Source organism: Saimiri boliviensis, chromosome 4 (assembly GCF_048565385.1).
Source record: "Saimiri boliviensis isolate mSaiBol1 chromosome 4, mSaiBol1.pri, whole genome shotgun sequence".
In the NCBI taxonomy this organism is placed as follows: domain Eukaryota; kingdom Metazoa; phylum Chordata; class Mammalia; order Primates; family Cebidae; genus Saimiri; species Saimiri boliviensis.
The window spans coordinates 91,364,217-91,378,846 of NC_133452.1; the positions used below are offsets into that span (position 1 = coordinate 91,364,217).

General features: G+C 40.6%; 1 protein-coding gene across 1 annotated transcript in view; it reads left to right on the top strand.

Annotated features, from left to right (window-relative positions):
- The window catches only part of ENPP4 (ectonucleotide pyrophosphatase/phosphodiesterase 4), a 52,116-nt gene extending 41,166 nt beyond the window's left edge, over positions 1–10,950 (top strand). Inside the window, exon 4 of the mRNA XM_074397862.1 lies at positions 10,774–10,950. Within this exon, the coding sequence (XP_074253963.1) occupies positions 10,774–10,925 (152 nt within the window). The 3' untranslated portion in view covers positions 10,926–10,950. The remainder of the gene's footprint in view (positions 1–10,773) is intronic.
- The last annotated feature ends 3,680 nt before the right edge of the window (positions 10,951–14,630 follow it).

Consider the following 14,630-nt stretch of genomic DNA (forward strand, 5'->3'; position numbering starts at 1 on the left):
TCCACACCTGTTGTCTAATTCCACAAAGAACTCCCTTCTCCCACACCTTGCTCGGGCAATCTGCTGGCCTATATGCTTCTCTGCTTTCTAATAAGAACCCTAATTTGTAGGAAAATCCATTCAGTGTGAATGTAAATATTGTTTGCAACAAAATTTACATTACATTCAGTGTGAATGGATTTTTGCTGATCTACTCATCAGTTCTTACTGGGAACCAAAGACATTTTACACGTCTGGTTCTTAGGCCAGAGTTAGCTTTGCTACTCATGGTCATGGGCTGTTTTAAAATAACAGACTGATTTAACTTTTTAAAAAAAAAAAAAAAAGCTTTATTTGTGATTCACTTAACATAAAATGAAGTGTGATTCACTTAACATAAATATACCTATTTGAATTACACAATTCAGTGTTAACTGGCCATTTTAAGTCCTCAATGACCTGTTTAAATGAAGTGATGTAACTGAGAATGATCATTCTGTGGGATCACTGAAATGTTCATTTATTCGCAGGGTAAAAATTGAGTCATGATTCTATTTTACACTTGTATTGTGCCTGCTAGCTTTTTTTTTTTTTTTTTTTTTTTTTTTTTTGAGACAGAGTCTTGCTCTGTTGCCCAGGCTGGAGTGCAATGGCGTGATCTCAGCTCACTGCAACCTCCACTTCCCAGGTTCATTCTTCTGACTCAGGCTCCTGAGAAGCTGGGATTACAGGCATGTGCCACCACACCTGGCTTATTTTTGTATTTTTAGTAGAGACGGGGTTTCACCATGTTGGTCAGGCTGGTCTCAAACTCCTGACCTTGTGATCCGCCCACCTTGGCCTCCCAAAGTTCTGAGCTTACAAGTGTGAGCCACCATGCCCGACCTGTGCCTGCTAGTCTTTGAAACCTATTTTGAAGACAGTCAACAGCATTACTGATTTCATTTCTCACAGCCACTCACTATGTTTAGAGAGAATTGGTGGCTTAACCAAAGCTGCATATCTAAACATTTGAAATCATGGAAAAATACAGTAAATTCTACAAGAGAGGAACAAACAAAAGTGATATAGAAATGCAAGGGACAGAGACATTAGCTCTGACTAAAGAAGACATGGATATTCCACAGCAGTAATGGAAAATGAGAGTCTGGTGTTGAAGCAGGGCCTTGGAAGATGGTGGGATTTCAACGAAGCAGGTGAAAGAGAGAAGACTATAAGCACAAACACCTGGAGAGTGGCCACAGGCACACTTGTGGAGGGCGTAGAAAAACTGGGTTAGGAATTTAGGGTCAGTCCTGTGGGAGTGGAGGGCAGTTGAAGATTCTTGGGGAGAGGCATGTCATGACCAGAGCCTTGAAGATAATTTCTGAATCACAAGTGGTGCCAAATGGCACAGTAGTTTAGCACCTTGACATTTAATATCAATGTGTAATGGACATTGAAATTGGCATTGGTTCTTTGACTAATTCACTTGGTAGGAACTACCAGTTGTCATACCATACACAGACTGACCCATTCTTAGGATCTTTCCACTGAAAAATGTAAAGTACTTTGGCTTTTTGTTTAGTGCATATTGAAAGGCAGTGAGCATTTCTTTGCTTGTTTCTTCTGGGCAACATCTGTTAGCCTATTTCTAATGCACTTGGTGGCATAGCCATAGCTTATCAGGTTGTGTTTTTGGTGTCACCCCAATTTTGGAATATGAATCTGCCACTAAATCACAGCCCTGCGAGTCAGAAAAAATAGACATGTCAGTATGAATGGATGTATACTTTTCTGGTCATTTAGAGAGGTGACATCATTGTCATATGCTGTAAGTTTGTTTGCAGTATGTTATTAATCACAGAGTGAATAGCAAAGGGGATGGTGTGCAAAACAAGAGAAAAAGTTGGAGGGGCATTTCAAAACTTGTCAGAATGTGTAGTATAATTTCATTGGAAAAATAATAATAAATCAACTCAACTAAGCAACTGTAGGTAGGAGTACAAAGAGTAGAAAGGAGATGGGTAGACCACGTGCAGTGGCTCATGCCTGTAATCCCAGCACTTTGGGAAGCCAAGGTGGGCGGATCCCTTGAGGTCGGGATTCAAGGCCAGCCTGATCAACATGGAGAAACCCTGTCTCTGCTAAAAATACAAAATTAGATGTTGTGGTGGTGCCTGCCTGTAATCCCAGCTACTTGGGAGGCTAAGTAGAATTGCTTGGACCTGGGAGGTGGAGGTTGCAGTGAGCAAAGATCATGCCATTGCACTCCAGCCTGGGCAACAAGAGCAAAACTCCGTCTCCAAAAAAAAAAAAAAAGGAAAAGAGATGGGTGGGCAGAGAGACAATTGTAAATCTAGAAAAATGGTCTGCATGGGTGGTGAAAATATCATAGTATGAAATAGAGTAAGTAACAATATTACTAGAATTATAATAACAATGCTTACGAATTAGTGGCAACCAAATAGCAGACACTCTGCCAAGCAACACATTACTTAGCTCTTATCACAGTCCCATGAAATACAAATGGGTCCTTTCCTATGCCAGCTCAGGAAAGAAAATTCCAGAGAGATTAACTCACTGAAGATCACTCAACTAGTAAATAGCAGAACTAGACTGTGTATTTGTCTCAGTAAGACCCAAAGGGGGAACACGAGAGAGACGTTTTAGAGACAAACTTGATCTTCAGATGACACAACCTTCAGTCCATAGAAACCATGGCCTGGGGGTGTCTGACAAGTAGTCTGTGCTCTTCATGTCAGAGCTGGGGATTCTGAATTTCTACAGGAGGTCCTCAGTGGTAGAGTGTGAGCAGTGGAGAGCACACTAGAGGAGTGCCTAAGCCCAGTTTTGGATCCGTGAAAGGAAGATTTAGTATTTTGCCAGTCAGTGGAATAACTCATTTCCATTATCAGGTGACATGGGGGATAGGGAGCTCTCACAGCCTTTTCCTTCAAGAGTCAGTACACAGAAACTGTGGGAGAGACAAGCAAACCAGACTGGAGTTGTCATCCAGAGAAGGGTACCCCTGTGGTGGACATGGACCTTGGTATTGAAATGAGCTTGGTTGAGGATGGCTGTTTGGTATTGAAATAAAAGGTAGAAAGATTCGTGAGTAGGGATTTGAAAACCTTGATGGGTGGTTTATAGGAGGAAGCATGGGCTTCAGTAATGAAGGCAGCATAATCATGACAGAATTGAGAGTGAGAGCCACGGAGGGCCTAAGTGAGGATCAGTCAATTCCAAATTGTTTAATACTAAGGTGAGTAGCTGCTGTGATCCTAGCCCTGTGATAGGAACTGAGAAAGTTGGATACGCTTCCTGACTCCAAAGGGATGGAAACACTGCTTAAAGAGATGACACAAAAGCACATGAAATCATTACAAACAGAACAAAATTGTGTTTAATCAAACACTAAATTAATGCTTCTTGAAGGTCTCATTTTTGTTTAGGGAGGAGTTATTCCTCAAATGTCTGAATGCTCGATAACACTCTGCCTTCCCAGCTTACCTTATTTTTATTTTCCCTTAAGCTGCTATGGGCTCTTTTCTTTTAGGAGATTCCACTATTTATGAATGCTTTCAAGAAATAGCATTTGCAAAGCTTATAGCTTGCAGTGAACACCAAGAACGAAGTACTCAGTTCCAGCTGAGCGGGGCTGGGGGTAGCTCTTCCGAGAGAGTCCACCCCAGTATCCATCCACCCAAGTATTTATTGAAAGGGCTTGTATTAACTACAAACATCCACTATTGGATCATTTGAGGTGGGTTGCTGAGGCACCTGTGACCTTGCTCAGCATTCAAGCTGCATTCTCGCTGCATTCTCAGGAGAATATTTTCAGCATTCCTTATCACACCACACACTCCACTCCCTGTCCTGTTTTCAGGGCCAAGGAGTTTCATTCTCATGCACAAATAACATACACACAGTGTCTCAGTATTTTTCTATACCCCAACCTCAAATGCCATGCACATAGTTTTACTATTTTGCTATGCGCCCCCTACATCTCCCCCTTCTTTAATTCTTAGAGCATGCTAGTCATCCAATGCAAGGGTCATTCTTCTGTCACTCTTCTCTGGTCATAGTTGCATTGGCTGGCAGCCCAGAGCCATCTGCAGATGCCTAGCAAACATACAAAAAAGAGTAAGTATAGCGGCCATCACCCAAATGCATGCGTTTAACCTAGACAACCAAGTGTTCGGGTTTAACCATTGAAAGACTTCTTATAATTTGCGAATTATAAACAAGTATAAAAGGTACTTGTTTGTAATTGCTGCAACATTGTTCAGGTTGTTTCTTTAATTCACACTCAAGAGTGGAAATTTGAGAAGACGAATGGTCTTGATAAGCCCCTTGCAGATGCGCTTCTCTAAATAACTGCAAGGAGAATCTCCTTCCCAGCTCCAGATTCAATTTACAAGCAGCCACAATTCTGCATGACATTGTAAAATCATGACATAGGGGCTGGGCACCGTGGCTCAAGCCTGTAATCCCAGCACTTTGGGAGGCCGAGGAGGGCAGATCATGAGGTCAAGAGATTGAGACCATCCTGGCCAACATGGTGAAATCCCGTCTCTACTAAAAATACAAAAATTAGCTGGGCGTGGTGGCGTGCACCTGTAGTCCCAGCTACTCGGGAGGCTGAAGCAGGAGAATTGCTTGAACCCAGGAGGCGGAAGTTGCAGTGAGCCGAAATTGTGCCACTGCACTCCAGCCTGGTGCCTGGCCACAGAGTGAGACTCTGTCTCAAGGAAAAAAAAAAATCATGACATAGAGACATTTAACTGTGTAATGTTTTGATGAGACAAGGATGTAGCATACCAGCTACTTTAATACTATAAAAGGATTTATTCTGCTCTATGTTAGGAACACCTTGCCCAAACAGAAGTATATAAAGATGCATAGTACAAATCAAGACTGTATCAGTAACATTATTCTACAAAGAAAAGGTATACTTGCCACCACTATTAATATACTCACCATGTGAAAGAACCCATTCAAAAAAGGAAGACCTAGTCTCCAAATGTGGGTATGAACAGGGCTTAAGGTGTGTTTCTTTTTTACTTGTAATATTGGTCCTGAAAGCTCATACACTGACCAGGTGATAGAACTATTGGAAGGACTTCCAAAGCCAATAGTTTGATTTGCAGACATAAGATCATCATGGGAACCCCAATCAAGTAAGGTGTCATAGTTAAGCAGACACCCTTGGTGTGACACAGGTTGTCTGCATGGAAACCACTGGACGTTCTCAAACTTATATTGCCAGTCCCTACTCAGACAGCATATAGGAAGATCGGGCACTTGTGTAGTTTCATTAAAGACATCAGCAAGATTAGTGGTGACTGCAGAAATAAAGGTCAAATTTGCAAGCTTAGCATCCCTTTTAGGCTGATAGTAAAGATACTCCTGAGGAATGAGAGTAACTTATCATGTGCTACTGTGGAAAAACAAAGAGAGGGATATCTAGACAAAGTTAAGTAGTTATTAAGTTTAATCCATCTCAGTTTTTCAATTAAGGAGTAAGACAGGGGCATCCATTGACCTCCTGTCCAAGAAGAATCATTGGATGACAAAGGCAGGTCAGCATCCCACCATGTAATAGCATTAAAAACAGAGGGATTTGGAACATGACTCCAATAAACATGTTCTTGAACTGATCCCACTTGGCAAAGGACAAGAATTACCAGCCACCCTAACATTCATGCCTGTCTTACTTTCTCAGAAGTTTCTCTAATCACCACCAGATACATAAGAAACCAGTTTTCTCCAGTTGCAAGGGCTTCCATGGGAGCAAGCTGGATAGTTGCTTGTTAATTCAATTTCTTTAGCTGTCCTCAGATAATGTCAGGTGCTTTCCAAGTCAACACCGTCATTGCTAGTCAATTCTCCAACAACAGGTCCTGTTCTCAAGAAGAGAGCCCCCATATTCCCTCTTCTTTGTTTATTAGAATATACCTTAAGAGTTTGACGAGTTTATCCAATAATGGCCTAACCAATTGAGTTACAGGAAATACCAGTTTTGTGTTGTATGTGTTAAAGTTGCAATGCATATGTAAATTAAGCACTAAGATAGTAAGGTCCATTATTAGTTTTTATAGTTTGTGAAAGGCCTACAGTTATAATAGATTCAAACAAATAAATGTGTAATATCATCTTTAGTTTTTTTCTTCGGTCTCAGGGTAGCATGTATCAAGCCTACACAAATGTCCACAGTGACATGGAGAAATTTAAAACATCCATAGGGTGGATACTGAGTAACATCAGTTTGCCAGATAGCATTAGGCACCAGACCTCATGGGTTAGCACCAAGCCCTAAGGGCAAAGGAGAGAGAGAATGCTGTTGGCAATCAGGACAAGTTTTATTATCCTTCGAGCTTCAGCAAGTATGAAATAAGTTAAGACTGGAAATTCTAATGAAAAAAGGCGTGATCAGCTTGAGCTCGAAAAAATGCAGCGAAGTCTGCAAACCACATTTGTGGTTGTACCAGAGCATCGGCATGGACATTCCCTTTTGATAAAGGACCAGGTAACCTAGAATGAGAGCGAATATGTGTGATGTAAAGATGGTGATGAGGGGCACAGAAGAGCTCTTGTGCTGTAAAAACCAAAGCTAGTAGAGATTCATTAGTAATGCCCTTCCCATGTGCAAGATTTAAATGAGTAATACCATACACTGAATAAGCAGAATCACTAACCATATTTATGTCTTGGTGAGGAAAAGTTTGTAAGGCCAATATTAGGGCACCTAACTCTGCCTGTTGCATAATTTAAAAATGTTCCTAGATTTTGTGTTGCCAGTTTTGCATGGCATCTCGCCACACTATAGTTGTCTTACTTGTTTTTTCCTGAACCAGCTGTAAAGACAGTAGTGGCATAAACAAGGGCTCAGAGACATCAACAGACACAAATTTAACAGGCAAAGTTTGTAAAAGGTTTAGGCGCTTAGAGTCTGGTAAATGAAAGCTGATATTACCAATAAAGTCAGCCAGTGCTACTTGACAATCAAGATCACAAGCTAAGAGAATATGAAATTGTTTCTTGCTTAATGGTAGGGAAAGAGAAGCAGGGCCATATCCTAACAATTGGACACAACGCCAGCGTCCCTTTATAAGAAGAGAAGCCATTAAATCCGTGGTCTTTTATATGTGTTTAGAGGGGTTATGAGACAGGTACACAGCACGTAAAATACAGAAATGGCAAAAGAGAAGGTCTACCTGCTAAACTAAGGCATGGAAGGAATGGATATTTTAAGTGATTTTTACTATATTTTTTGGCCTTTGAAAGTCATTAGAATGTGACTGTAAGTTGCCTTGAGTTAAACCTGCATTGAGTTAGCTTATTAAAAAGAAAACAAAACAAACAAACAAAAAAAAAACTTTAAAAAATGTTTTTAGGTGCTGGCCGTTTTCCTGCATTAGTCTTTAGCTGGAATGTCTTAGAAGCGAGCTTGGGAAAGCAGGGCTGTGGGCAGGTTATTCCCATCTGCTCCGGGCTCCTTAGGCAGCTTCTCTTTTTAATAGCCTGCCACCTGTTGCTCCTCTAACCTTGAGAGGAAGAAAGGAGGATTGCAGGTGGCAGTAAGAGACTAGAGAATGACCAGGTGGTAAAGTGCGTGTATATAAGCGCAGAGACTAAAGGGAAGAGGGTAAGAGGTTGGGAGAAGACCACTCCCCTCATCCTCCAGACCACCTATACTTGGCGCCAGCCCTGTTTAGGTAAGGTACTAAAAATATACTGGGATTTTTATTATTTTTACCACTCCCAAGCAGAGAGGCTCAGGGGAGGAGTGGCCATTCAGCACAGGGTCTACTTTGAAGTTTCCCAGCCACAGTGCTTTAAACATTTTATTTTAAAAAATGAAACAAACATTCCTTACTGCTGCATCTATCTTCTTAAGGTCACGGCAGCTGGCAGAGCTCCTCTACCTCAGTTGAGTTAGCATTTAACGTATGGCTACGAGAGAGCACCCCTTATTGTGGAGATTCTCCCCCAGAGCTCTGTACTCTAGGCTGCTCCACAACCCTCTGCCCACCTTGGGCTAATAAGATTGGGGTGAACATAGACTGCTTCTTAGTCCTTTCTCCAGGGGGCCTGAGACACGCGAGGAGTGGCAGGGAAGAGCAGAGATAGGAAAAGCAGCAGCACAGCAAGCAGCGAGGCCATTTTCTGGGCACACGTGACCATGGGTGAGGAGGATTATTAGGACCGGGCTGGAGCTGCCTGCAGCCACACTGGGACTTGGTCTGTGCCTCTTGGCCTTCCCTCTGTCACTGCAAACCCAGAAAAGGGCAACTTGTTTAGACTGCCAGTGACTAAACGGGCACTCCATGGCATTTTAACAACTCTCCTGCCCCAGGCCTCTGTGGACAGCAAGAAATCCAGAGCTATCTGGGATCAAACCCAGGAGGCAGCAAGCAACTTTCCTTTATACTCCAGGGAAACAGAAAGAAGACAAGGCCAAGAAGGCTGATACTGGAAGTAAGAAGTGAGAACTGGCATATTAGAAAGACAATCATAATCAGCCACTTCCCTTCCATCCCAGAGGCACACCCCTCCAGCAGGGAAGTTTGTCAAGGGGACGCAGCCACCCTATCTTATAGATGTTCACTGGCCGGGGGGTCTTATCCAAGAACCATCCCTTGGACAGCCTTCAGTCTCCTCAAGGGGGATGGGAGGTTATGTTGCCTGAACGGGGCAAACAGATGGAGGTCCCTTTAAGGGTGGAGGAAAGGTGGGCAATAGCTTTTCTAAAGGGAGAGGAAAAGGCTCCGGTCCGTCCTTATTCTCACTAGAAAAAAATCTCTTCCTTATGCCCCACAGAGGAGAATGAAGGAGGGAGAGGAGTCTCTCCCTGTTGTTCTGGTTCCTGCTTTTTCTTCTCCTTTAAATCTCCTGAATTCCCTTCAGGTGGAGAAGATGGGCAGTCTCACTCAATGCAATCTGGCAGATAAAGAGTATACAAAGCAGAGCATACCAGCGCCCATGTGGTCAAAATAGTAACATTACTAAAAGGACCTTGCTCATATCCTCTTTTCAGGGAGCAGCCTACCTGCTCCCATAACTCTAAATCTAAGGTTCCTTGATCAGGAAACCAAGGACATTCCTGCCGAATTAAGAGCATAAACTTGTGTAGAGCACCAGGCTCTAGAATGCACTGAATAGCTTTAAGTAGCTGTTGCGCTGTTTTTTAAAAAATACTTCCTGCTCTCTTTGGTCATTTTTTGACCCATGATAACCTAGCCCCTGATATTTTACGCATGCGTCCTGTCTTCCTGAGGGGGGTCAGGACTGTCCCTTACCGGGATTCTCTGAAAATTGATGAGCTCTCTTTCTTCACACATAAATTCAAGGCGATCACGTCAGGGACACAAGTCACAGAGCTTATAGCTTGCAGTGAACACCAAGAACGAAATGCTCAGACAGTTCGAGCTGAGTGGGGCTAGGAGGTAGCTCTTCTGAGAGTCCACCCCAGCATCTGTCCACCAAGTATTTATTGAAAGGGCTTGTATTCACTACAAACATCCACTAGCTGGTCATTTGAGGTGGGTTGCTGAGACACCTGTGACCTTGCACAGCATTCAAGCTGCATTCTCTGGAGGCTGTTTTCAGCGTTATCACACCACACACTCGACTCTGTCCTATTTTCAGGGTCAAGGAGTTTCATTCTCATGCACAAATGACATACACACAGTGCCTCAGTATTTTTTCATGCCCTGACCTCAAATGCCTTGTCCATAAGCTTGAATATGCTGACGTGCGCCCCCTACGGCATTAGTTTAGAGTGGAACAGCGGTGGTCACAGGAGTCTTGGGAGGGGTTTTGGGCTACCTCCCATAATCTTTATCACTTGTATAAAGTCTCTATATAGCATGGGCAGAGCATGGGCAGCACACTTGATTGTCCACTTTGTATGGAAGGAAAAGTGACCACAGGTAGAAATAGGTAGCAGCGAATGATTTGGCTAATTTGTTCAGGGTGTGGAAGGACCAGAATGGGAAGAGTGAGAACAAGGAGGTGTAGGGGAAAGAGATAATGTGGGCCCTATAGATGATGGGCACCAATCATTCAGATCTTTCTGTTTTATGTAATGCCCAGCAAGCTTCTTTGCAGAAGGGAATCTCAACCTTCAGGTAGACAGGATGAGTAAACCTATGGATGTCGACAAACATTTCTTACTGGTTATTGCAGTACCAGTGCAAGTTGGCATTGAATGGTAGCAGAAATAGAAGTATGCAAACACCTAACAGAATGGGATTCAGTTCACAAAGGCTGATCTACCCACTGCTGAGTGTCAGCATCAGGGCTGATGCTAAGCCCTCAATTAAGAAGAATAGTAGCAAGTTGCCCTTACCAAAAGTTACATCTACACCAAGTATGAATCAACACTTTATTTTCACCAGGGGAAAGTGCGAGAATCAACATTTTAGCATGCCTGATCTATCAATATAGGATCTCACAACATTTCCTCAGATAAGGGACCATTTTTGCTGCAAAATATACGCAGCAATGATTACAGGATTCACTTGTTTCACCATATATCCTATCACCCAGAATCAGCTGGCCTAGCTGAATGAGGCAGTGGGCTGAAAGGCTCAGCTAAGTGGCCCTCTCTGAGAACACACTCTGAAGGTTAGAGCATGGTCCTCAATTTTGGGGTTATATGCATTGAAATAAGGACTGATATATGGTCCTCTATCTTTAATTGTTACGATACACAAGACTGGTAACCAAGGAAATAGAAATGATCACTACATGATCATCCCCAGTGACCTATTTGTGAAATTTATTCTTCCTATCTTCTAATCATAGGCTCTATTAGGTTAGAGAACCTCCTTCCTAAGGGTTATGTCTCCACCAGCCAAATGAGGATTTTACTGAATTCGAAGCTGGGTCTACCACCAGGGCACCTTGGATTCCTCCTGCCTGTGGATCAGAAGGGAATTACACTACGGGGTACGTAACCTGATTTTCTTGTGGGGAGAGGGTTGATACTACATAATGGGGACAGGGAGGAATATGCTTATTTTTATTTTTTCTCTTTATTCTTCTGACTGCTAAGAGATTACCTCTTTGATTTTTTAATTCAATAATTTATTCTTTAGCTGTTTGTATCCTTTATCCCATCTTTGGTGTAGTTTTTCTGCTATTATACTTCATATTTTCATTTGTAATGACTTTTTTCTTTTTCATATTGCTAATAGCTTGTTACATCTTAAGTATCTTATGTTTATATAAAAATTTTATCTATTCTAATAGTTTTGTTTCAGATGATATATTTTAAAGATTTTTGAGGTAGTTTTTAATTGCATTATTTTAGATTTTGAATTTAAGATTTTCTTTAAATATTTTAATAATTAAGGGGAAGGGCCAAAGCGAATACATCTAAGGATAAGTGAGGGTCTATGCCTAAGGTCTGATGCTTATTTCTATAGACTGTCTTTCAAGGTTCTCACACCCCTATCCACAGATCTTTCTGCCATTTAAAATTAATTTTTGTGTATGATGTGAAATAGAATGTGAGTGAAAATAGGAGTTTAAGTTTAAATTTTGTGTGTGCGTGTGTGGATAGCCAATTGTTCCGGCACCATTTGTTAAAAGGTATTTTCTTTGCTTTTAAATTGTTTTGGTTCATTTATCATAAACAGTTGGCTTTGTCATTGTGGATCTATTTCTTCCTTCTCAATTCTAGCTCAATTGACCTGTTTGTCTATCTTCATATCAATACCACTGTCTTGATTACCGAAGTTTTGTAATAAGTCTTTTGAGGTAAGGTGGTGTGAGGTCTCCAACATGGTTCTTTCTCAAGATTGTTTTGACTATTCTGGGTCCTTTGCCTTTTCATATAAATTTTTAAATCAGCTTTTCTTTCATCCATTTTCTATATTTCTATCATTTTTCTATAAAAATGCTGGTCTGGAATGTGATTGGGCTGACAGCAGAGCTACAGACCAATTTAGGGATAACATTCAAGCTTACAATATTAAGTATTCCGGTGCATGAACATGGGAAATGTCCCCAGTTTTCAAAATGAGCAAATTGATGTTTAGAAAGCCTAAATGACTTGATAGGGTTATAGTCCTGAAAGCAGCAGAAGCTCATTAAGTCTATTTACAATTAATTAACTCAACAGAATGGCCTACACTCTTCTTTTCCTCTGCAAATCATATTAACTGCTACACCATGGCATTATAAACTTTGTTGGCTAATCTATTTCTGTCTAACATGTCTGCTTCTGCCAAATAAATTTTAGGCTTATCTAGAGTCAGTTGTGTTTTTTCCAGTATCTAATTTTTGAAATAATGTTTATGAATTAAATAAATAAATAATACAGGTTCTAGCCTAGTGATTTATTTTAAAAACATTATCTTGTCAGAGATGCACACAAAGATTTTGGTATGACAATATTTATCATAGTCTTAATACTAATACTCCCCACTAGGAAACAGTCTAAGTATCTCATAAAAGGAAACGATTGAGAACATTTTGGTATTATTATATGATGGCTACTATTCAGCCATTATAAAACACATATTCAAAGAATGTTTAATAATATGTGGAAATTCCTATGATAAAATATTCGATGAGAAAAGCAGGATATAAAGCTATAAAGCTATACAGATGCTTTTTTTTTATAACTTAAAATGGGGTTACATTCTGATAAACCCATCATAAGTTGAAAATATCAGAGTAAAATGGATTTAACACACCTAGGTTACTCTACTTTAAATGTGCTCAGAACATTTATATTAGCCTATGATATGAATGATTAGTTGGGCAAAATCCTCTAACTCAAATACTGTTTTATAATGCATTTAATATCTCATGCAACCTGTTGAATACTAAAAGTGAGAAACAGAGTGGTTTGTATGGGTACTTGAAGTACGGTTTATACAGAATGTGTTTTACTTCTGTAACATTGTAAAATTGAAAAAAGTAAGTCAAGGGCTATCTGTATATGTATAGAAAGATCCTGGTATTTACAGTATTGCTGGATTTTCTACTCTTTCCTGTGTAGCATCCTGTGATCTTTCTTGTTATTTGGGGGACATGTTTCCATAATCACATCAATTCTCTGTGTAAGGCACACATATGGTAAAGATGGCATAAATGCAAATGCTGACTTTATAGTACTCCACCCCCAGTGGCTTTGTCACAAGGTAATTCTGTTGTAATTGAACCAGAGTGGGGGTGTGCGGAGGGGACTGGTGTAAGTCCTGGAATCCAAAGGCACAAAGGCACAAAACGAGGAACTTCAATATCTAAGAGCAGGAGGAGACGGGTGTCCCAGTTCGTAAAGACTGAAAAAAGGACAGTTGGCCTTTCTCTCCCTTATGTTCCATTTGAGCCCTCATTGGATTGGAGATGCCTGCTCACATTGGTGATGGCAGATCTTCATAGTCTACCAATTCAAATCCTAGTCTCTTCTGGAAACACTCTCACAGACACACCCAGAAAGAACATTTCAGCAGCTACCTGGGCATCCCTTAGTCCAGTTAATTTGACACATAAAATTAACCACAGCACCCATAAAGTGCATTCAGAACTCTGATCTCATCGTATGCCTCTTACATGCTATTCTCTCTCCCTCATATCATGTTTTTATTCTGCTGTGTAATTTGTGAAAAATAGTTTTTTAACTCCCATGATTAAGGCCATTTCATGGTATTTAATTTCTCCTATGGGATCTTACCATCATTGGGTGGAACATCCACTGTGATGTTTTGTACCACAGAGCTGGCCATAGAGATTTCTGTTTTTACAAGTGATGCTAGATAAATCCTGTGGCATGTTAGATAATGGCTATATGACTCTATTGGGAGCACCGTTTGCCCTCAAATGATAAATGATCTTCCCCTATATAACAACGGGCAACTATCCCCCCCAAATAAGCAGGACCAACTTTATCTCAGGATTCTCATATCTCCTATTCATCTGTGCATAATTTTCTGGAGAAATTAGATTTATGATTTCAATGCTCATAACATTAGAGTTAGAAAGAGAATCTATACTTAGAGGAAGGTAAAAATGAAATCAGGGCATAAAAAATGCTCACACATGAAAAGTGGTATTATTCAGTACATTCACTGCTTAATAAGATAGGAGAAACCCCATGGGTACTATTTGATAAGGAGTAAGTAAAGAGACTGGCAAAAATGATTGTGGGTGTTTGAATGGGACATGATATGGCTTAGGTGGATTTTCTTCTGTATTTTCTCTACTGCTTTGGCTCTTAGGTTGTGCAAGTGTCTGTTATAAAAAATAAAATAAAACTACAGTATAAATTCACCGAGAAGCCATGTGAAATCCCAAAAATGACCTGTGATCCTCTGACTACATTCCATGCCTATTAATCCACACTGACAATATTCTAGATCTGAAAAACATGACTTGTTGTGAAACTTGGCAAAATCCCACTGGAGGAAGCTACTACTCACTGATTTAAAATGGACAGAAAATCTGTTTCAAACACTTGCTTAAGCAGTTTTCCTCCTATTATTTAGTCCTTACAACGATCCAGTGAAGAGGGTACTAGCATCCAGCTCATTTTATATAGAAAGAAACTGGCCCAGGGATTTTAAACTATTTATATATATATATTTTCTAACCTAGAAATTCCATTTAAAAAAATGTATTCTGTGGGAGGGGAACAAAGATTTTAGTATGAC